General features: G+C 33.5%; 1 protein-coding gene across 3 annotated transcripts in view; it reads right to left on the reverse strand.

Annotated features, from left to right (window-relative positions):
- Positions 1–2,042: 2,042 nt before the first annotated feature.
- LOC136987574 (transcription factor AP-2-beta-like) overlaps positions 2,043–22,577 on the reverse strand; it is a 69,522-nt gene continuing 48,987 nt past the window's right edge. For 2 of the 3 annotated variants that reach the window (XM_067285328.1, XM_067285329.1), the window contains exons 2-7: positions 18,588–19,097; positions 9,195–9,258; positions 8,040–8,244; positions 5,250–5,368; positions 3,950–4,091; positions 2,043–3,204 (exon numbers count right to left, since the gene is read on the reverse strand). In XM_067285328.1, the coding sequence (XP_067141429.1) occupies positions 2,907–3,204; positions 3,950–4,091; positions 5,250–5,368; positions 8,040–8,244; positions 9,195–9,258; positions 18,588–19,097 (1,338 nt within the window). In that variant the 3' untranslated portion in view covers positions 2,043–2,906. Of the gene's footprint in view, positions 3,205–3,949; positions 4,092–5,249; positions 5,369–8,039; positions 8,245–9,194; positions 9,259–18,587; positions 19,098–19,879; positions 20,298–22,577 lie in introns of those variants that run through there. The other variant, XM_067285327.1, reaches the window with a different exon arrangement.

Below are 22,577 nucleotides of genomic sequence, written 5' to 3' on the forward strand. Positions count from 1 at the left end.
TCATCAACACGCCTTGAGCAACTTTCGAAGAATTGTTTACTTTGGTGAAAGGTCGTAGAAAATTAATATACAATTGTCGCTTAAAATCACATTTGACAAGTGATCAAAATAAAAAATTTTCACTCTATTTTCTTCCTGTAATTATTTTTCCCTTTTTAATTAAAATTTCTTAACAATAAATCATAATCTTTACCATATATTCCATTATTTTAGATAAATACATACATACATATATATATATTAGATCATTGTCCCCCTCTTAAATAACGCAAATTTTAATTAATTGTCAGATATTGTAGTTTGAACTTTTAGATTCTATCGCTGTTATATTAACTTGTAGTCGTAAATATGTCTTTCTTGTGAGTAGCTAAGGATGGGGTCGGTCATATTTTACTGTGTTTAAACCGTAAAAGGTAAGATTTACGTTTTGCCTCTGTCAGAACACCTGCTGAGATTTAGACAGGTTTCTCTTGTTCAAATGTCCATTGGTGTCAAAATTTTATAACTCTCGAAATGATTATATTCTGGGATGTGTTCATTTATACTATTCTATATATTCTCTGCCTTTATATTTCTATATCGTAAACTGCTTTTAACGCTGTTATAAGCTCGATATAACGCGAGGAAATGTTAGAAAATAGAATGGTATTTACGCTACCTATAACCAGAGCATTATACTCATGCATCCATGGCATTTAGACCCCATTATCTAAGTAATTTGGCTGTTTAAACAGAAAGAATTTCCGCCTCTTATTTTTTTTATTAAATTTATTTTCATTCCGAACTTATCTTTCATCTTTGAAACAATTTATAAAATCGTGACTGTGAATTAATTAATTTCTGAAACGGATTAAATATTTGAATCTAATTGTTTAACAATTATTCTATTTTGAATGATTTAGTCATCTGTTTCAGAAATTAACGAATTTAAAAATAGATATGGATTAAAGTAATCTGTTTCAAACAATGGATTAATAAAAATTTGCATAATAAAATAATCTATTTCAGAAATATGCAAATTATTTTACCACGTGAATTTTTATTAATCTGTTTCAGAAATTAACATAATTAATAAAAAAGTTTAAATAATGCCACAAAATACTTAAAATTTTTAAATGATCAATTTATGAAAATGATTCGGATTTGAAACAGAACGTTTATTTATTAAATAAATTAATAAATTTCCTATATCTTAAATAAAAAAACCATACACTATTATACTGTAGGGAACCACTTTTATTCATTCGTTTTTCCTTCTTTTTTATTTAATTTTTTTTTATTTTTTAATATTTTTTAAATCATGGAGATAACTTACGAAAAATTAAATATAACACACGTTTTTTTAAAAAAATAAAAATAATGGCGATATGTTTTTAAAAAAATAATAATAATAATAAAACAAATCTGTAAGAATCTCCATGGTACAACATGTATGGCAGCAGGAGTTTGAAAGCTCCAGCAAAGAGGGCCGCCTATGAGGAAGACGTCAACATGTAAAACGAGAGATTAACACTGGCAACCAATCAGCTGGCTCGATACTCCCGTTCCAAAAAATCAACAGCAGTTAATAATTAAAAAAAAAAAGCCAAGGAAAATGATGAAATTAATACTGGCGTACATTGTAGTGTTGATTATAGAAGAAATAAATGCACTGACCATTTCGGAAAGAGGACTAGAACAGTTTGGACGATTACTGGGAGATCCCCATTTCCCATTTCCATAGATAGCTTTAATTCTTTAATATTTTTGGACAACTGGATGAGGGAAACACGGTACTAAGAGAACATACTTTTTGTATTATTTTTTGTTCATCAGCTGACATTCTTCAATTCATAAAACTGGATTTGATCGAAGACTGACCAGAAATTATTGATTTCAATATGACGTTAATATATCCTTTTTTTTCCAGTCAACTAATGGACCATTAAGAACCTTCTAGAAAATTGCCTACGATACCACTACACAACACCAGCTTACCAAGCTATCTATTAATCCAGACCCTAGGGGGAAAAACGTAATCTAGGTTCACTCCACCAAAAACATTTGACACAAATTCGCGGGTTGTTTTATTATTTGTTGGAACTGAAACAGAAAAAATAGAAATTAAAAACACATCATCGACGAGTATTATTGAGTGACTCGTCCACTTCAGCTATGGTTTTTTTTTGTGTGTATACATGTATATTTATATTTATATTTATATACTATATAAGTACAAGCTGCCTTCTTTATAAAGCTATTCCGTTGTGGCACAAACAACAGAGCTGTTCCTTTTACGAGGTAGGCTCATCCAGTCTTTAAATACAGAGTATGGCATTTATAACTGCAGTTTGGCAAAAGATAAATTTTTTTTTCTCTGATATTTTTTACAATTCTGATATTTGTACTCTCGTTTAAGTACAGGATTCCGTTCTATTGTAACAAGAAACGGAGAAAACAGTAAATTTTAGTAAATTTTTTTGGCCACTTCTTTTCTACACCATACTACAAAAGGCCTATATCATGGAACAACGAAACAGATGAAGACAAATTGCTTAAAAGATTTGGCAACCAAAAAATACTCCAGTTGTAAGTTTGGCAACATTTGTATTGCAACAATACCATCCGTGAAGAAAGATCTTCACAATATTTTATTATTTTTTTGTTTTTTTTATAAAGTCTTCGATTATATCAAGCACCAAAACCTTAAGGAATGTCCATTTTTTAGTATATTTTTGAGCTTCTTTTAAGTGCCTGAAATCGAAGAAATTCACAACACACGACCACATGTGCGCATCTCTTAATCATGTCATGAAACATTATTATTTTTTGTCTGTGGGAGTGTGCAAATGAGAGTCGAATCGATGAAATATTTTTGAGCACATCGTGATTTTCGACTATCTTCATTACAATTGTGTACTTTTTTTTTATTTCTTCTGATCTTCCTTCTTCGTGTCTACATTACCAGTTGCATTGGTGACGTGCGCTGATGTTGGAGTCTGATAATTGGACAGTTGTTTTTCGAGGTATTTCAGTGATTCGTTTAAAAAGTTCTGTACTGCTGTTAACGCAGCTACTATCGCAGGACTACCGAATCCATGAGTTATCAATGAGAAATGAGTAAGTTGACGTTGAATATTGGGTTCCAAGATAATCTGTGGCCTGGTATTGCACAATGGAGAACGATCTTGGTTCAACAAGTCTATGAATTCTTTCATCATTTGCCTGTGAAAGAAATAATAAAATTTATCAACAAACAGAAATTATATTAAGTTATTAAATCTAAAAATTAAGATATAAAGTTACAAGTTGGGTACATTCAGCCAAAGCATCAGCCTGTTGCTGAGTTCGAGCTCGGGAATTTTTTTATGGCTCTATCCTCAAATACATCGGGACCTTTCACTCATCACCCAATTTTGGGCTCGGCTGGACCCATGGTATTTATTAAAAAAGGCTCTTTTAGTGGTCACAGAGCAAAAAGAGTGCGAAGGAAAAAAACATTCGTCTTAAGGTACGTGGCATATTGCATTTGTCTATTGGAATGGTTTAAATCTAATAAAACTCGATTAAAACTTTAACCGTACGTCAAACTGTTGTTCCGTAGTTGTCATTCTCTAATTGCTTGCCTCGAGCTATAACTAACTGTCAAGACATACGTTTGTACGTCCATTTACCATTTTGCATTCTGCATAATCAAAAATATTTGACACGCTGTCTACTTATATATTTGATATTAGATAGAAGCCTGATAGATATTTTAATGAAACATCTAGTGATTTATAACCGGTAATATATTTTTAAAAATGTTATTTTTTTAACGCCAGATGGAGCCACGCTACTAACTGGATGAGGGATGGAGGTAATCCGATTCTTTGATTAATTTTTTTCTTGTTTTTTGAATTGAGGATATAATTAACATAATAAAATGAATTTAAATAATTAATTTTGCGGTAATTTAATAATTACTTACTTCGTGGCTAAGAGCAATTCTTTTCTTCTATACATATCGGTTGGATCACTATGATTTCGACATAGATATTCTGCCATTTGCCGAGCAGGGAATTCCGTCTCGCACACGTAACCAAAATCTCTTGCCAAGTGTATTGCTTCCCCTATAAATATGCCAAAAACTACAATTCAGAATAAAGTAAATTACACAATACAGTATATTCTTAGAAAAAGAATGCGTGTTGAAAATATCGGCGTGTGAGTGTGCGGTAGAAACTTCCATTGTAACCAAGGACGAATATGGTTCTTATAAGTAGGTGCTACCTTGATTTCAGAGCAAGTTTGTAATGTCTGAATAACTTCAAGGTCGCTGGCCATTGTTAGCAGCGAGGATAAAGAGTGTTGCGGATGGTTTTATACATTCGACCGGCTACGTTTGTGCCATATTTGTATGTATTTAGTTCTTGGCCGGTCAATGGTCTACCACAATGGTAAGAGCATTATGCGGCAGCCAACTAGAAGACGACAAACTGCAGGAAACTACGAGTCTTTTCGATTGCAGTGGACACGGCGCGAGTGACGGTGTTGGAAAAAAACGATTTCTGTGACGTAAATATGACGGCTGTAGGAAATTGAATTTCCCGTCTTTGTCATCAGTAAAGTAGAGATAGGTTAGCTTTTCGATCGATAGAAGAACTGTTTGAGCTTTAGTTTCCGACATAACCTATCATCTTGGAGTTTAGAGAACAGAGGGGGAAAAAGAGAATATAAAAACAACAGACTATTAAAATATGCTTATAAATATTGACGTAAAGCTGTAAAGAAGCTGTTCTTTACTTTAACTCTTTTCTATTTTTCAACGTACGACAAACCAACAATCCTATTTTTCTGACGATTGTTTTCAATTACCACATAATAGTTTCCATTATTTTCCGGAAATGTTGGAAGAGATTCTCGGATATTCCATTTACGAGATACGGAAGAAATTACTTTTCAAAGCTTTACTCGGGATTTTATTATCATTATTTTTTCTTTTCTTTTCTTCTCTTCCTTTCGAAATTACTTATTTTAACATTTTCTATTATAGGAAACCGAGAAAGACAACGCACTTTTATATTATTTTCCCACATTTTCTCTGAAAGCAATTGCTTTAAATAGAAATTCTACACGTTTTTAAAACATTTTACAATAAAATGTCTTCAATTTTTATTCGTTTTTATCGATTGCAAAGCGCGATAAGTAACGGCACTCGAGCGTGCAACGAGTCTATTGTTGGTAAAATTATCAATAATATCAATTAAATTAAAAATTCAAAAAATTACCTTCGACTAAAGATGTTAATAATGTAACATTGGCAGCTTTCCGCCTTCCAGCAGGTAAATTGAGGCCAATTTTCTCGAGTTTCTCTCGTAAAGACCTTCCACCATTTTTGGATTTGGCTCTACGTACAAAAGAAGAGGAAAATGTAGTTAAGTGTAAGAAAAACAAAAAAGAAAACAAGGTTTAACTTTGCTATTACACTTTAATTTGTTACAGGCAACATTCTGACACAAGTAACCTCAGGTAATTTGAATTGGCCTGAAGGCCTCTTAGTACGCCCACGGTTTCTCTACGTGTACTCAAATCTAAAGAAAAAGCTGCAGGCCAAAGGACGCCGCAGAGGAATTCGCCTCGGGCTACTTTTCCTCCAGCCACACCTGCTAGCTTTACCTGGGATAACTAGTGCAGCAGCAACGACGTCACTTGTCTTGTCAGACTCGAGATATTTCTTTTTTTGTTTAGTTTGTTATCCAGACTTATTACTTGGACAGAATTTAATTCTTTCCTTAAAACCGACCTAACAGACGTATTTTCTAATAAATGCTAATGAATATTTTTCGATATAAAAGCGAAATATTCACCGTGGAAGAGTGTGAGGGAGGTTGGCGCGAGTGGTGTAAAAATCGAAGGGAAAGCCTTAAATAACCTAAGACACGAGATATATTTTAGGTTTTGTTAGATTAAGCAATAAAATATACATAAAAGCGCGGCTAACAAATTCCGAGAGATCAATTTGTAAATATTTGCACATCATCTCTTCATCAAATGCACTAATAAAGCACCGTGTTTTGCTGAGAGATAACGTAGTAGCTACTACTTGTTCAAGGAGTGTCGCATTCCAGACTGTTTTCTCAGCAGAAGGCTATCATCACAGAATGGGTGGGTCCACAAATTTAAACAAGCGTGTCAATCGAGAGAGCGAGAGAGAGAGAGAAAGATAATAGTTGACTGCACCGATTGCACGTTGTCAGTTCACCAACTAACAAACAGTTTATATATATTTTGAAGCACCACTTCTGCGATTAAAAGTGCAATTTTCATGTATGAATTGTCCACGGATTTTATCATTTTAACCAAACTTTTATCCCGTATTCCAAGCGGCGATTTATTCTCATTCTACAGCTCTGTAGCTCTTTGCATTGAGAGTAGCGAGTATACGGCCCGTCCTATATAATAACCTCTTCTAACGACTTCTGAAAACTGGTTCTGAAAATGGTCATGCCTGGATAGTCAGTTTTACTACGCTGTTTCTAAAAATACCCGAACAACAACACTATATACCTATCCCCCTATATAACCATCCCCGTATATACAGTATATATGTGTGGTGGACGTATCGAGAAGTGAAGATTTGTTTAGCAATAAACGACACGTTAAAAACACGGCATCGGCCTGGGGTCGAGAGCGGGGGAGCGCATTGGAAGAGAGAAGAGAAAATGGAAGATTTTCTATTAAATAATCGTAATTTATTGGAAGTTTGTAAAGGCAATTTGGTGAAAAGTCCTGAGGGTTTGTAGAATATCGAATGAAATTTCACAAACTTGTATTAATTTATCTCTAAAATTTGAATTCTTGTTATATTTTAATCTTTTAATCATATCGTGTGGTTAGCAAGACGGAAACTAAACCGAAGAAATGCATTAATAAAGGATCCACACTCATATCACTTGTCCTGCATGATTGGCCAATGATTCTCGCTGTTGTCGAATGAAACATGTGCACTACAGCATGAAATCTTTTTAATTCCTACAGGCACAAAATTAATTTTGGACAAATTTCGCCGTAGATTCCCCGAAAATTTTCAATACTCGTGTCTCTAAGCATTTGGCTAATTGGTTTCGCTATTACAACTCTATCGTACACATTTGTAAAGGAATTTCTCCTTCGATACAACTTTGTAGAAGAGAATTTTGTCACTAAATATTACGAAATTATTAATATCTTCCCTGGCATTTAATTACTTTTTACAGAATCTTCAATTAATAATTTGAAAACCAACCGGTTTCTCAACAACTCCAACGAAGAATGGTATGCAGAGGAATACATCTTAAACTATAAATCGTTCAATATCTTAATATTAAAATCCAAGTAGTAATTAAAATGGTTATTTAAAAAACTCCTATCTAAATACTAGAGGTAAGGAATTTTCTATTGTCAGTAATGATACACGATAACTATAATTTCTTCTTTGATCATATGTGGTGGAACTCGTAACGAGCGATGGGGGTATTACTTTCAAAAACAATTTTCTCGCAATTGGTCTGGTATTGATGGAACTGGTTTTTGGTGCACTTCTTCTACGACCTATAACCTATATTATCATATATTATAAGTACCAAAAAACGCATTGAATTTTAAGAAAATCGCAATAAAAAATCGCCAATCTTTCATTCGTCCTACGTATTCACCAGCCAGAAACTGTCCTTTATTTTTGCCATTTTCTAATTTTATAATAAATGCCGAGTCGAATTTTGCTTAGTTTTGTTAATATTTACGTGTTTAGAATGAATATTTTTCCAATTTTTAATTGATAAATTAATAACTTAGAAGGATGATTTTAGTCCTTCGTGATTTATACTATCGTTATTCCAACAGGTTTTCCTTGGAAAAAAATGAAAATTAATTTAAAGAATAATTATTTTTGCATATAATTAATGTAAAATATACATTTTTTTTCCTTTTTTGTCGGTTTATTGGCCGAAATGGCCGAGAAAACGAAGAAAATTTGCACCTTTTTAAAGCGCTACGTTGAGTTCGAAATCCGACTTATCAAATATAAAGCTAGGAATTACCTTCTAAGCACACCTCCTAATAAAGAAGCGTTTAAACATTCGGGCGGTGATAGCCTTCTTTGCACTTCTCCCACAGTAACTTTGTACTTGGATGTTGAACTGAGCAGCGAAAGGCGTCCAGGCACGGAACAAAACACATCGGTTGGCGACGTCACACCTGTGATCACCATTTCCTTGTGATTGTCACTGTTCCTTGGCTTGATACCTGTCAAGAATTTTGATATTTCAAACCCATTGCTACGAATTTCAAGAGAAAAACACATTACAATTCATCACGCATTAACTCCTGTCTCGTTCGTTTTATATAGCCTACTTCTAAGAATTCTATTTATATAAATCTTACATAAGAATTTATTTGTACAGAGATTTTACTTAGAATCTTAATTAGAACTCAAGAGGCTTTGACTCTTAATTATTTAGGGCTTATACCGTATATTCGACTAAAATTTATTGAAATAATTTACTTTATTTATCATAGAAACCACACTAAACTCTCCGTATACCCCTTTTAAAAAGGGCATATAGGCTCGTTTAGATCTTAGTACGGGTCTTATAGTGGGAGAGATGCTCCGTATTAAAAGATATACCCGAAAGAGGACGATAATAAGGCAATTTAGTTAGTAAAGTTAAGTTGTATATCATGGAATCACGCCTAGATGATCGATAGTAGCGTTGGGTAGAGGGTGAATATAATAAGATCAGTTGAAATTATTTTTGCCATAGTATCAAATAAATTCTAGTTTTTAATATAAGTAAATACTTCCTTATCTATCTTACATAGAACAGATGTTTTACAGGAAGCAAGACCAGTTTTAGTTAGTGAAACAGGTGTTCGATACGAACAGTTTTTCTATTCCTCTTTACATCATTCCCTCCATTACTTTAAATATTGTTGCGTGTTTAGCTTAATTAGAAAGCTTCGTGTCAAATCTGTTGACATAAAAAAATGTCACGAAGATCAAAAAAATCAAGAAATTCCTCTTATTACTTTGTCAATAATGAGATTAATTGGTAAATTATCAATCATTTTTTCGATTAGAATTATCCTACTTATCGACATCTATCGATACCACGCCGAGTCAATTTTGCTGGGCCTTTTTTTTATTTTATTTTAGTTTTTAATTAATGTATTGTGTAGAAAAAATACACACTCACCTTTTCTGATGACACTGTTATGATCCCCTGAGAAGAGACTATTTGCTTCGTCCACTCCTGTTGCCTGCAAATTTACAAATTTTTATCTGATTTTAGCTCCTTTAATTACTTTTATCTTTATTAAAATCGAACTCTTAACTTATTAGTGTAAGCTCTATTAATCTACATGATTACTCTTTACTGTATATTTGGTATATGACCAACAGATCCTGTATAAAATACTGTAAGATCCTTACAACTCTCGAGTCTACCGAACGGTAAAAACCAATACATTCAAGTCCTGTGTACAGGGGGTCGTTTAAAACCAAACTTTTGACTCTTCAAATTACTGTATAAGGATTCTAATTAGCATATGATTATTATAACCAAGTCCTTGATAATTGTTACAATTTGTCTTGCATAAGCATACTATATCTCACTACTTTATAGCTGTAAATCGTGTATAATTAGCGTTATAACTACTCAATCATGCAGTATTGTTTTTTAATTACTAAAACTAAGTGTTTCTAAGTGTATTATAGCCTGCATTCGGTAAAATTACTGCGTAACACTCTTAAAACTACCTTCAGTAAATTATACAGTTAAGATTAAAGTATAGTATAATGCAGGTATTTTTGTATATAATCAAATTATACGGTTGCATAAGTCTGTACGGTAAAGTGAAAGTATAAGAGTAGCAGTTTACAGTACGAAAGTGTAATACTTGCAGAAGGCAGAATGAAGTTATCTGTGCACGTCCCCAACTTTATACAGTAATTTATACAGAGGGGAGAACGTAAAAAAGCACTTTTATTTACATACTTCATTAAACATTGCGACAGTAAATAAATTTATAACCGAGTCTGCGGTGTTAATTGGTGTATTTTTTCTAATCGAAAAGTGCTGTATTCGGTTTAGAACGGCATCAGCACCTATATTAAAGGCTGATATCTGATCTTAATTACACTTCACGATATATACCACTACTTCTGATCGAGGAAACTGATAACTACCCTTTCCCTCTGATATGCCCTTTTTTATAACGTCCCTGTCTACTTAAGAGCCTTACTAGGTGTGGCCTAGTAGGGAATGCTTCCAATAATGGCGGTCGGTTGATGATTGGTAGGTTCAAGTGCCACTTATCTTCGTTCTCCAACGAATTCCCCCCCTTATCTATGTCACCTGGTATGTACGGTCACAGGTGTTGGATATTTTCACACTAGCACTTTGTGTCGTCACTATTTTTATACACTTTTCAGCCGTAGATTCTTGATTTATATACACCTTTTCTTCGGGTGGAATCTTCGATTTTGTAGTGTTGTAAAGTAAGAAAAATTGTATTTTTGGATACGAGAGAGGCGAATTTTGTAGGCAGAAACGAATTAGTTTGCAAATATGATTTTTTCCTTCAAAATAAAAACAAGATTAGGATCCTGAATCGGATTCATTTGGTGATTATTGGAGCAATTTAGTTGTCGAACAAGAATGACTAAAAGACTTTTTTTTATTTTTTTTAGGGCAGTAAACATTCCTGAAGTGTTTTGGAGACGAGTGAAGAAGATCTGCGAGAGGCAGTAAAACCTTGGAGAGTTGATATCGTTGGAGGAACTCCGCCCTATCTCCACCCCTTGCTGGAGGGCACCATGCCATCCACTATACATGCGAACGTTCTAAGTGGACGTTGTAACAGAAGATGATTTTTTCCCTTATTTTTTTGAATAAAAAATATAATATATAACGGAAATGAAAGTTAGTAAAATTTTAAAATAAATATTTATTTTTATCTTTATAAAAATTTTAAAGGGAAACAGAAAAACCCCCTTATCTACACAGATAAGTAGAGAGAGAGAGAGAGAGCTTCCTCCACTTTGTTATCACGAAAATCTAGTTTCCAATTATAAAAATCGTGAAGTGTGAAAATTTAACTTTGTAATATATTCATGAGTTTTTATATGGTTGTAATTTTATTTAATTCGAGACAATAATAAAAATGTTTCTGTCCCAAACGTCTTATCAATCTGCAACCCATCAATTATTTCCATTTTTCTTAACAGATTTAGGCCAATGTCACAATTCTTCACCCACTTCAAGACGAAAATAAAGTATAATTTGCTCTATAAATCGTATAGACACGTATACAAATACACAAGAAGCACGTAAAGATCGTCACGTATACAGGCGAAGCGGGCGAGTTAAACTTTTAAAATTATATTGTAAAAAATAAAATAAAATTTATTTTATAAAGTTCTTCAGTGGATGTCAAAAAAATTTTTTTATTTTTTTGATTTTTTAGAACATCAAAAACGTCGAAGTTTTAAACGTGAAGTCACGATTGTGTGTGAGGGCATTCACTCCCAATGCATCCAACAAGACTTTGCAGTAGTCCCACGTGTTCGCACATGGGTCAGCATTCAAGTCACGATGCAGGGAATCGAGTAGGCGAAAAGATGCTTGAATAAATCTGTTTTCACAGCTTCCATATTTTGTTGGGGTCGTTCAAGAACTATACTTCAAAAAAAAAAAAAAAAATACACACGCGCGGCCATATACAGAACAATGTTTCTATTTAGATTTGCCTCTTAGGTTGTAGAATAAAGGATTTTTTTAGAATTCAAATGGTTAGGAAATTGTGTTTACAGTTATCGTTTTTGTATAAATATATGTGTTTTTTTCGGAAGCGAATCGTGCTTGAAACATCGTAGATGCTGGTGTTGTTGGCACCTTCCCGGCTCCAGTTGAGATTTTTAGAATTGGTGATGCAGAAAAAGGATTAAATTTACTAGATTTATATAGAGAAACATATAAAAATTTTGCCTGTTCTAAGATTTAAACAGCCATATAATCAATTCCACACATAAAATTACAATTGTACAGAATATTCCAACGACCATGTAATCGATATATGGTTACGATGTTATAATGGTTGCTTCAGGCCACTAAGCCGCTTCTTCTGCTAGAAAGATGACTATTGACAATGTCTTCCTTAGTCATTAAATTCTACCTACGACCACTAATACAAAAATACTTGAACAAAATCAATGACACATCCAATATAATTAGAATCCAACTGCTCTTTCGATTACTTTAAGTTTTGTTTGGTTTTCTTTTGGTAAAATTAATTTCCTCGCATAATTAATCAATATAAAAATATAGAAGAATTTCTTTATCTTTATCTAAACTAATCGATTGTTAATTATTCATTGTGAAAAATTCAAAAAGTGGATTCGCTTAAGAGGAACGTTGCGAGTGACGTGTTTTTTTACAGAAATTATTTTTATATTTGTATATTAAACACTTCTATACGAGAAAGCGGGAAAATTCGCCGAGTTCCGCATATAGAAACTCTTTAAACAGCTAGATAAAAGCTACCCTTCCAGCAATGTCTAGCATATACCCCGAGGCTCAGCTACATATCAAGCTACAGCATACCATAGGTGCCATTACCCTGGATAGCCTGCTGTTTACCTGACTGTGGACGTCGTTTGTTGAATTTAACCAAGCAATTGTTTAAAAAACACAATTTTATAAACTCGATAAAAGAAAAATAATCGATTTTTTCAAGTACCTAATTAACTTGCAATGCGCGGTTAACTCAGAGCCGTATCGATAAAAGATCTTCCTTTTTTTATGTATATAAATACACAAATATATCGATGGATAATTATAACTTTTAAACCGTTTTATGGCTTTTAAAAGAAGGTATTAAGCACAAACAAGAATGTGTTCGAGTCATTTGGGTTTTTGGAATGGCGTCCAGTTTGCAACATCAACAATAGGAGCTGTCACTTTCGGCGCTGGAAGACCCTCTGGCAAAAGACCTGTTTCCCTAGCCATAGAGGTTCAGGGACAACAGAAAAGGTGACCTTTAACCTCCGTGTCAATTTTACAACCGTGGCCAGACATCTCTACTGCATCTTATACACTATAGCTCTTCGTATTTTTCCTGTTATTGTCACGGTTCTTCACTAACTAAGGCCGCATACTCGTCATTGAGTACTATACTTCCTCCATTAAAAAATCGTGATTAAAAAAAAGACATTTACACGATGTTTATCGTGTTTTTACCGTACTTAAAATGTCCCCCTCTTAAAAAAATTTAATATATATTTAATTAAATAAACACGCATCATCTGACACTTAAATAGAATCTTGCATTCTTTCGGCATCGCGCGGTTATCCAAGTTTTTAGGACCTTTTCTTGTGCCAAAAATTAATTTCTTTTCCTAAAGAAAACATTTTGCATTTTATTCTCTAATCTTTAGGACTTTTAATTGAATAAAAACAGGACTATTTAGTCTGAAATTTCTGTCGAAACTAGAGAAAGTATAGAGTGTTTGTGTTAAATTACTAAAGAATTCGTGGATAAAATAGAATCCTTAAGAGTGAAAATATTAAAAATTAGGATCTAAATGTAGAAAACGGAATATTTAACAAAAATAGGACTATAAAGCAGAAAGATTGAAGATGTAAATTTGAGATATTAGGACTATATCGATGACTATACTGTTAAAAAGCCTAATAAACTAGAGAAAAAGTTTGAATTGTTAAAGAGTTAATGAGACATATATTAAAGAAAAAGTATGTAAAAGAAATAGGACAAAGAAAAGGACTATTTGAAGAAAGAAACTGGATTTTTAAAAATAAGAATGAGAAAATCTATTAGAAGAAATAGGACTACAAGAAGAAAAAGGCAACTGTTACAGAAGGATTTTGACGAAACGGAACCAAATTTGATAAAAAACTAAACCGAATGCTAACAAAAAAGTAAGATTATGTAAATAAAAACCGAAAAATTAAAGTGTAAAATGGGAAAAAATCGAACGAAAGTATGATTATACAGTAGAAGACAATCGAAAAAATTAGGACTATAAATAAGATATTGACAAAAATAGGACTTAATAATAGGAAAAATGTAATTAAGAGATACTCTTATAACTGTTGTCATAATGCGGAGTACATGGAATTACACAATAAGTCAAATTTATGTAGGCTAAGACACGTAAAAAAAGAAAATTCCAGGATTTAAACTTCCTTTAAAAGTGTAGAATCAAGGAGCAAAATATGTCAGTATAAAGCTTAAACATTCCTCCTTCCTCGGTTCGAAACTATTGATCTAATTCAAATAACAAAAAAGTGGATCGGCCTACATAACTTTCTTAGAAATTGGGTAAACACCGAGTCGAAAATGTCTCGAAAACTATGAGTCATATCGAAATATCATAAAAATTCCATATCATTTATATAATTAGAAAGGAGATATCACCGATAAACTTGGGTTTTATGCCAGTCAAACATATCATTTTAATTACGTTTTCGAATTACATACAATTTTCTTTATTATGTGATGTTTTTGTAGTGTTATGTGTATATAAATTCTATGTTTTTCAGTTTTATTATAGGTCTTTTCTAGTGTTTCTTGTACAGTGTTGTGTTTTCTGTAGTATTTGTGTCTGTGTTCTTGTGTATTGTTTATGTATTCTCAGTATTTCGTGTGTAGTGTTTATGTGTTCTTTTAGTGTTTCTCGTACAGTTTTTTCCTAGTGTTTCTTATCTATGTTTGTGTATTTCTTCCAATATTCTGTAGCATTTCTTGTCTTTCTTACAGCGTTTTTCTGGTGTTATTTACACAAATTCCTTTAAACTTTTTTACACTTTTTTTAAAAGTTAAATTAAGCGTAAAAATAGAAATTTTGTGAATTTGACACTTTTCAAGTGATTAAGGGGACGTTTTCCATTCAATGCTTCACTTGTCAAGCGTAATTTTGTAACTCCTCTACAAATTCTAGTAAAGGTAATTTCGCAAAATGATAAATTAAAGCGAGCAGAAACGAAAGAAGGGTTCGACTTTTTAATTATTTCTTTTATTTTAACAGAAATTGGCTGGAAAATTGTATGATAGTGCACTGTATATGACATATCGATAATGCTTTTGCAGATGTCTTCTTTCTCCTGAACGTATCCAGACGAGGAATACAATGGGTGCTTGCGTTCAATTGACGACCCACTTTTGCAAGAGGAGGGATAGGTTGCTAAATGTAGCATCACACAGAGGGCAATCTGCACTTCACCACGAACAATGGATACGTCTACGGGGTAATACGTGATTTTTATATCAGTACCAGACATCGTTTCGTGTGTGTGTGTTTTTTTTAATTTTAACCTTTTTTTAACTTATAAACTGGTTTTACTCGGTACAAATTTGATATTTTGTATACTCTAGGAAGTATTTTCTATCGTTTTTGCTTATTAAAAAAGTTGATGCGTGGGGAAATGTCTAAAAATTTGCGACAAAAATAAGATCACCAGGTGAAAAATACGATCGAAGAACACCAGGGAAGCGTAAAAAAAGACAAGGAAATGTATTGAAAACATTACGAAAAGACATAAATATACAAGAAGCACTTTAAACAATATAAAAACATAAAGCACACCGTAATAAAATAATACACAACAAAGAAAATTTGATATATAGAACCTATATATCAAATTATATAACACTATATATATAACACTGATAACGAAAAGTAATGGTATGTAGGAGTAGGAGTAGAACTAAATGAGATTATTTTAATTAATAGAGAAAACAAAATTTCCTACAAAAGTAGGATTTTATTATAAAAAAAAATCCTACAGAAAAGTGAAATGTACAAAGAGAGAGCATCACAAAAAGCTGAACGTTGAAAAAATTGTAAAAAAAACTGGTTTCAAATGGAAAAAATCTTACAGTAAACGGGACTGAAGAAAGCAAACAGAAAATAGGATTGCACAGGACATAACTGTACTAAGAATAGGACTGTGTTATAGAAGATAGCAGTAACAAATAGGACTAGACAATAAAAGGAGTAAAAATTAGGACTGAAACAGAATTGAATAAAGGAATTAATAATTTAATAAAAACAACACTAAAAAGAGATTTAAATAATAAAATTAGAACTAAAAAGAACTATTTAATAAAAAAAATCGGATTAAAAAACAAGAAACATCCTGCGAGTGGTGTGTCGACAGATCGCATGTTGGACAAGACTTATCACCAGATAAGACGGCGCACAACCGTGATTTGAGTTTCAACTAATTATCGGGTTTTTATCAGATAAATAATTGTATTATATTTAAAAATTTTCCGAGGATGGGACAACCAAAATATGGTAAATTTAGTCACGGGCGACGAAACAACTTGGAAGCTTTTGAGTTACCGCATGGTTTGATTTTCCCTATCATCAATCTTATCATCGAAGAACCATCACACTGTGAAATGTATACAGGATGATCGACGTGAAGGGGGAAAAAATCAGCAAAACTCGATTTGAATCGTTGAAGCGAATAGTTCAAGCTGGTAGCGAGATTCTATTTTTGACACATCCAACATCTTTGCAAGGTCACTGACCAAACTTCTCTTACAATGTCAATAGAGAAGAATATGCCAAAAGTTTTTTGGGGAAATATCTGCCCCATAATCGAATTTCCCGTCTGCTTCATAAACAACGTAACGTGAGCTTGAGTAAAATTGTTACCCTTCCTGGAAAGTTTCGCGTAACACATTTCTAAACAATGAAGCAATCGAAAGATACGTTTGCCACGTTTAGATTGTTACGCTTCGGTAGCCATTTTGATCCCCAATTAGTGATCCACGGATGGATACCGAAAACTGTTTGTTACGCGCCATTCTGATGAATTAACAGGAGTTAAATCGCTCGTACCAAGCTCGTAACAGTACATTCTTTTAAACACAGTAGGTTACGTATAGAATTCGCTTTAGGAACACTCAAATGCCAAGTATTGTTTCGTGACGAATTAAACCAGTAATTTATGACCCTTCACCCACGAAAATTTAAATTTAAAACCGAGTATGGACGATATACGTACGTCTCTTTAGAGGTGTCACAAAGGAACGGATAACGTAACACTTAATTCGCCGTGTGTACATCCTTTAAGGAAACAAATATTAGTTAAAATTTGTGGGGAAAAAACAGGCGAAAAAACTAATTCGATAGAGATAAAAATTGGAAAAAAAAGCAAATTTTTGGAAGAGAAAAAATCAATATGGCGACCGCTTAAGAATACAGAATGTTATTTACATACGCTGATAAAACAAAAATAAAAAAAATTGTTATTAAGGTATTAAATGGAACATTAACCAAAGACATGGATAAATTACTTTGAACAGATCGAAAGAAAGTACTTCCTTCATATTACTGTTGAAAAGTATTTTCTGAGCCTCTGGCTGTTGACGTTCTCAGCTGTTGTGTCAATACGACTTTTGCGACATCTACTTCCGTCACGTGAGATCAATGTACAGTGTACATTTATAACACGTGGTCTTTGCCAAATTATTAAGATGGTGTATTCTTTATTTAATACCAAATGCTGTTTATTTCTTTGATGCGTGACCCTTGTCAGAGGAGGAGGAGGAGGAAGAAAGCGAGGGGAAAAAATGGCTAAGTTAAACACGGAACGTTGTAGATTTTTTCAAATATTTTGTAAAAAATTTACAAAAAAATTCACTCAAATTAATGAAATTTTTATCAAATATTTCCTTTCGAATAATATTTATTTTAAAGTAATTTTACAGTTTATTTATTCAGAAGATTTTTAATAAAATGATATGTTTACACTCAAGCTCTTTGCGCGAGGAATGAAATTGTTTGATCAAAATTCCTATTGTTTGTAGGTTTTTTTAAACAAATTTCCGAATCATAATTTTCAGACAGAATTTGAAAAAAATGATTTAAAAATTCTCTATAATCGTTTCAAAATGGACAATCGTAAAGACATTTTTAAAAAAGTCGAGCATTCGGGTCGTCCGTTACACCAAAGAAAAATTGTTTAAAAAAATATATATTTGGAGCTATAAATGCTACTATATAAAGTTAGTTTCTTATCAGTAAATAGTCAATTGGGAAAATACAAGTTTAGAAGTTGGTGTTGGTAGATGTAGACCTGAAAGAGAAGACATCACGGCAGTTAAAAGACGTAAAATTGACAGCAAGAGGGGAGTAGAAAGCAAAAGAAAAAACGGAAAAGATCACAAAAAAATAAACTCGGACAACTCGGCGAGTCAAACAGCGACCTTTACTGGACACAGAGTTATGTCAACATTGACTTTTCACCATCTGGCCAACCCCAAGTTTTTAGCTTAGGGCCAAAAAAAAAGACGTACCAACGATTCGGTCAAAGTTGTATCCTTATACTACAGATATCAAATGTGAAAGAAAACTCTATATATATATATATATATAAAATAGAAGTTGCCATTTTCAAAAGTTGGTCATTTTTATTTTTCTTTTTAAATTGAAGCTCTATTTTAAGTTTTCGTCACCATTTCGCTGTTCGATCGTTATCGCTTCTATTGTTTGGCGTGTTTAAAATGGGTAAACTATTAATAATTTACGATTACTGAGCATTGTTAAATCTTACCTGACCGTCCTCTAATGCAGGTAATGCTCCCGCGTTTTGCAAATTGAGCAGATCTTGTTCACTAAGTCCATGATGTCCACCTGTCATCAAGACATCGGGTCTTCGTATGGCTGCGTAAGCCGATTCCGTTCTTCTTCCGGAATCACCGTAAGCACCGGGTAAACCCGGATGCATGTTAGCTTGGATGTGTAGAGGATCATCGTCTCTTCTACCCCCCAAGACATTGTGAGTGCGTTGAGGAGGGTGCAGTTGATGATACTGTTGTGGATGCTGTGCAGTCAGGCTATTGAGATGACTGTATGGATCTGCATTGACGTGAGGATGATGAAAGTCGATTTGTTGCTGCGGTAAATTGTAAGGTGGAGGAAAATAAGGAGGCTGGAAATCTGCTGATGTCGGTGTGTGTGTCAGACGCGGAGTTGTGCTGAAAGTTGCCGTCGAACCTACCGAACCGATACTCGTGATGGGTCCTAAGCTGGCTGTGTGGCCACTCACCAAGTCCCTCCTCTCCTGCAAACAAAGATGCAGTGTTAATTCCTTTACAATATTCACACCGAAAAAACACTAAATTACTCCTTACATGGTCATTAAACACGCCCACAACACGCGGATGTAAATAAACAATAAAAAAGTAAAGTACAGTTAACAATACAGAAAAATTCCTTACACTTATAATACAAAATAAAGAGAATTTTTTAACTAAAAGTTTAAATTTCTACCCGATAAAACACCGAAATCTATCGAAAATATTAAATACTTTCGATATTTTTAGAAATTATAAACCAACATACATAGAAAGAACCGGTGTTAAAGTATATATAAACAGAAGAAAACACTAAGTTAATTATACAGTATTTATAAATATTAAAGACTAAAAGTATCGTTCAAATTGGTGGCAAAAGAACGAAACGAAGAGAAATTTGGCGAGTAAGGCACTAATTTGAACGAGAGTGGAATTTGTGGATAGGCATTAATGCCGATAGGAAATATGGCATTAATGTAAGATGGAAATATTTGGCACAAGTGCATACAGCTGCATGCCTAAGGCTTTCACCTGTGAATCTATCAGCTGGTTGCTAGTAAATAGTGTGGGTTGCCGTTAGCCCCCCAGCTACACACACACTCCAGTATATAAGGTTCTGGGATAGGAAAAATCAAATTTTACTAGGCAAAGAATAAGTCAGTCGAGCAAAAGAAAATAGTTGCCAGGTGGCAGCAAAAGTTTCCTTTGCTAATTTGCCAATAAAACGAATAAAATAAAGGGTAAAAAAATAAAAGGTTAGACGATTCACCTCTGTGGATTCTATCAGACCGAATGCCGAAGGTATATCAGGCGTCTTCACTCCTTCGCCAGGTGATAATTGGTTCGTCACTTCGTCGCCATCTTCGTTGGCTTGTCTTTTCTGCGAAGTAGGACTCCCCGTCTGTGACATGGGACTTAACTGGGCCATACTTTAACGTTACATAGACTGTTGGTCCCGGAGGCTTGCTCCAGGGTTATGGCGTACACAGAAGGAAAAAGTCAAAGGCGCCTGCAGGCAAAACTGAATACGGTGTAAGAGGGGGGAAACCTCACGGGCCACTGACGCCCCGGTACCTGGACTCGTCCTTTTGTGTCGGTGGGGTCTGGGCCTCACCGAGCCTGTTTGTTGCATACATTAGGAAACCTGTAGCCCATCTTGTCTACCTGCTTACTACCTGTTCTTCACCCTGTTCGTATACCTATCCACCCCTGGATGTAGTAATATGGGAGCGAACTAGAATAATCATTGTTGCCAACCTGTCCTTCAAACAAGATTTTCGACTGGGAGGGAATGAAAACCATTTCGTTTATTGGTTATTTTCCTACGACACCTGTTGACGGACTGTCCCGTCTTAGTGTCCGATTCCAGAATTTTCCGACCCCCCTTTCGTCCGTTAAGACGGGACCTGGTAGTCAATGCATTCTTTTATGGAATACTTGGAGTATTTGTCAAAAAAAGTGTGGGCTAAACGTCGAACACGCTCGTCATCTGACTCCTCCTCCCTCTTATACCTTTCTCGTCTACCTGTCCACAGCGCCCTCGCGTGTTAAAGAATGGCGCTAAATTCTTTCTTTCACACACACACGTACAGCCGAGGAAATTCGTCACGTTTTGTGCACCTAAGCGTGTGCGTAACGTGATTCATACCTTTAATTAATATAGATCTTCGTATGACTTATAAAAACATTCCGATTATTTATATAAAAAATATATCAATTTATCATTTATACGTCTCTATATAAACATGTAACAGGGGCAACGTTGCTCGTAAACTTACTTATACTGTGTATAAATCTACATAGAACTCGTGACGAAACACATGCGCTTACCGGCACGATTTATCGGGAATAATTATTAATTCTGCATACACTAACACTCTTAATAAATCTATAAACTTGTTAAAGCTTACAAACCCTCCATTATTATATTATTTATCAAGAACGGGGGCAATACACATTATTCCTGATTGTGTTATCGATTCTGTTACTTATAAACTGTAAATTATTTTAATACGTGTGATTATTAAAGGGTAATATATCCACGTATGTATATCGTGCACTTGTGATTTATTATATACATATTAATCAGAAGTAATTTATTACTGATTATTATTACCTATCAAGGGTAACAGAACGTATACACGCATTAATTATTAAAGGTGCATTTTATTAAGCGTAACGCTTGATTATTTTGCACGGGAGGTTCGGGTGTTACGCTGAGTATAACTGTATACAGTTAAGAATATTTCTACGTTACGCGCCCTCGTAATTCACGTGTTCCTAGAAGTGTAGTATGTCATTTTTAACTTTCAAGTGTATTAAATTGTAATTTCTTCTATTACTTTACTCTTTATTTGTGTATCACTCCGGCTCTCGAGAGTAATTTAAGTACAGAATCATTGAGAAAAACAGCAAAAAATGATGTCAATTTGCACGAAGGCTGCATACTTTCTAATTATTTTTTATACGCCGGATTTTTTAATGGCATTTTTTTCGAGTAATTCACTCGGTTTCTAAATCGATCCAAGGGAGTAATTCATAATCTACTGCGATAAAACATTACAAAAGATGAATGCATGAGCACTTTCATTTCTAAAATTATTTCCGCAAATACACTAAAGATGCTTTGTTAATTCTACTTACAAAAGGACGTAGAATTAAAGCTCTTTCAACGATACTTCGTTGGTAATTCGTGCGTAAAAACCTATTAATTCTTCTAAGTATTTTCCCTAGCTTATCAATTACTCGGTTATATGTTACACCTAGACCACGTGTATTACTTACGAAAATTAACGTTTGTACATATATTTACTTGTATGTTGCTATACCCTTAAAAGCAATTTAAGTGTAACACTATTATGTATCGATATATTATTATTGATACGTATACTACTATTAATATATTTTTAAATTTTTCCACTAACTTAGTATCTTTATCAAGAATAATACGTACAAAAGTGAAAGTAGTACACAGAAACTACTCTCGCTTTTGTATATATTATATAATTCTTGTCACTTGGTGTAATATTGTTAACATTAACGTACAGTACATCATTCTCGATATATGTACTGTACAGTACTGTACTTCTTGCGTACGATTTAAATTTACGTATATTATCCTTGTTGTATGTCTGTGTTTACTCTCGTTAAGCTCTATATGTAACATAAAGCTCTATGTGTTACACACATAGAGCTTACATACAAAAAGATAATACTCAATAAATATTAATACACAGAATTGTATAAGACGTGTATGTATTATTGTCAAAAGGAATCCACGTATGTGTATTATTCTTTGTATATGTACTAGTGTTAAACTGTATTTATTCCTTATGTAGTATACATTCTATGTGTATTAAATACACAAAGTTTATACTATTCAAGAAATGATAATAAATATTACTACCCAGAACCATGTAAGGTGTATGACTATTATTCATATTGTTCATACTAATTCGTGTGTATTA

The sequence above is a fragment of the Centruroides vittatus genome, unplaced genomic scaffold (assembly GCF_030686945.1).
Source record: "Centruroides vittatus isolate TY-2023 unplaced genomic scaffold, ASM3068694v2 scaffold_2520, whole genome shotgun sequence".
NCBI classification, from domain to species: Eukaryota; Metazoa; Arthropoda; class Arachnida; order Scorpiones; family Buthidae; genus Centruroides; species Centruroides vittatus.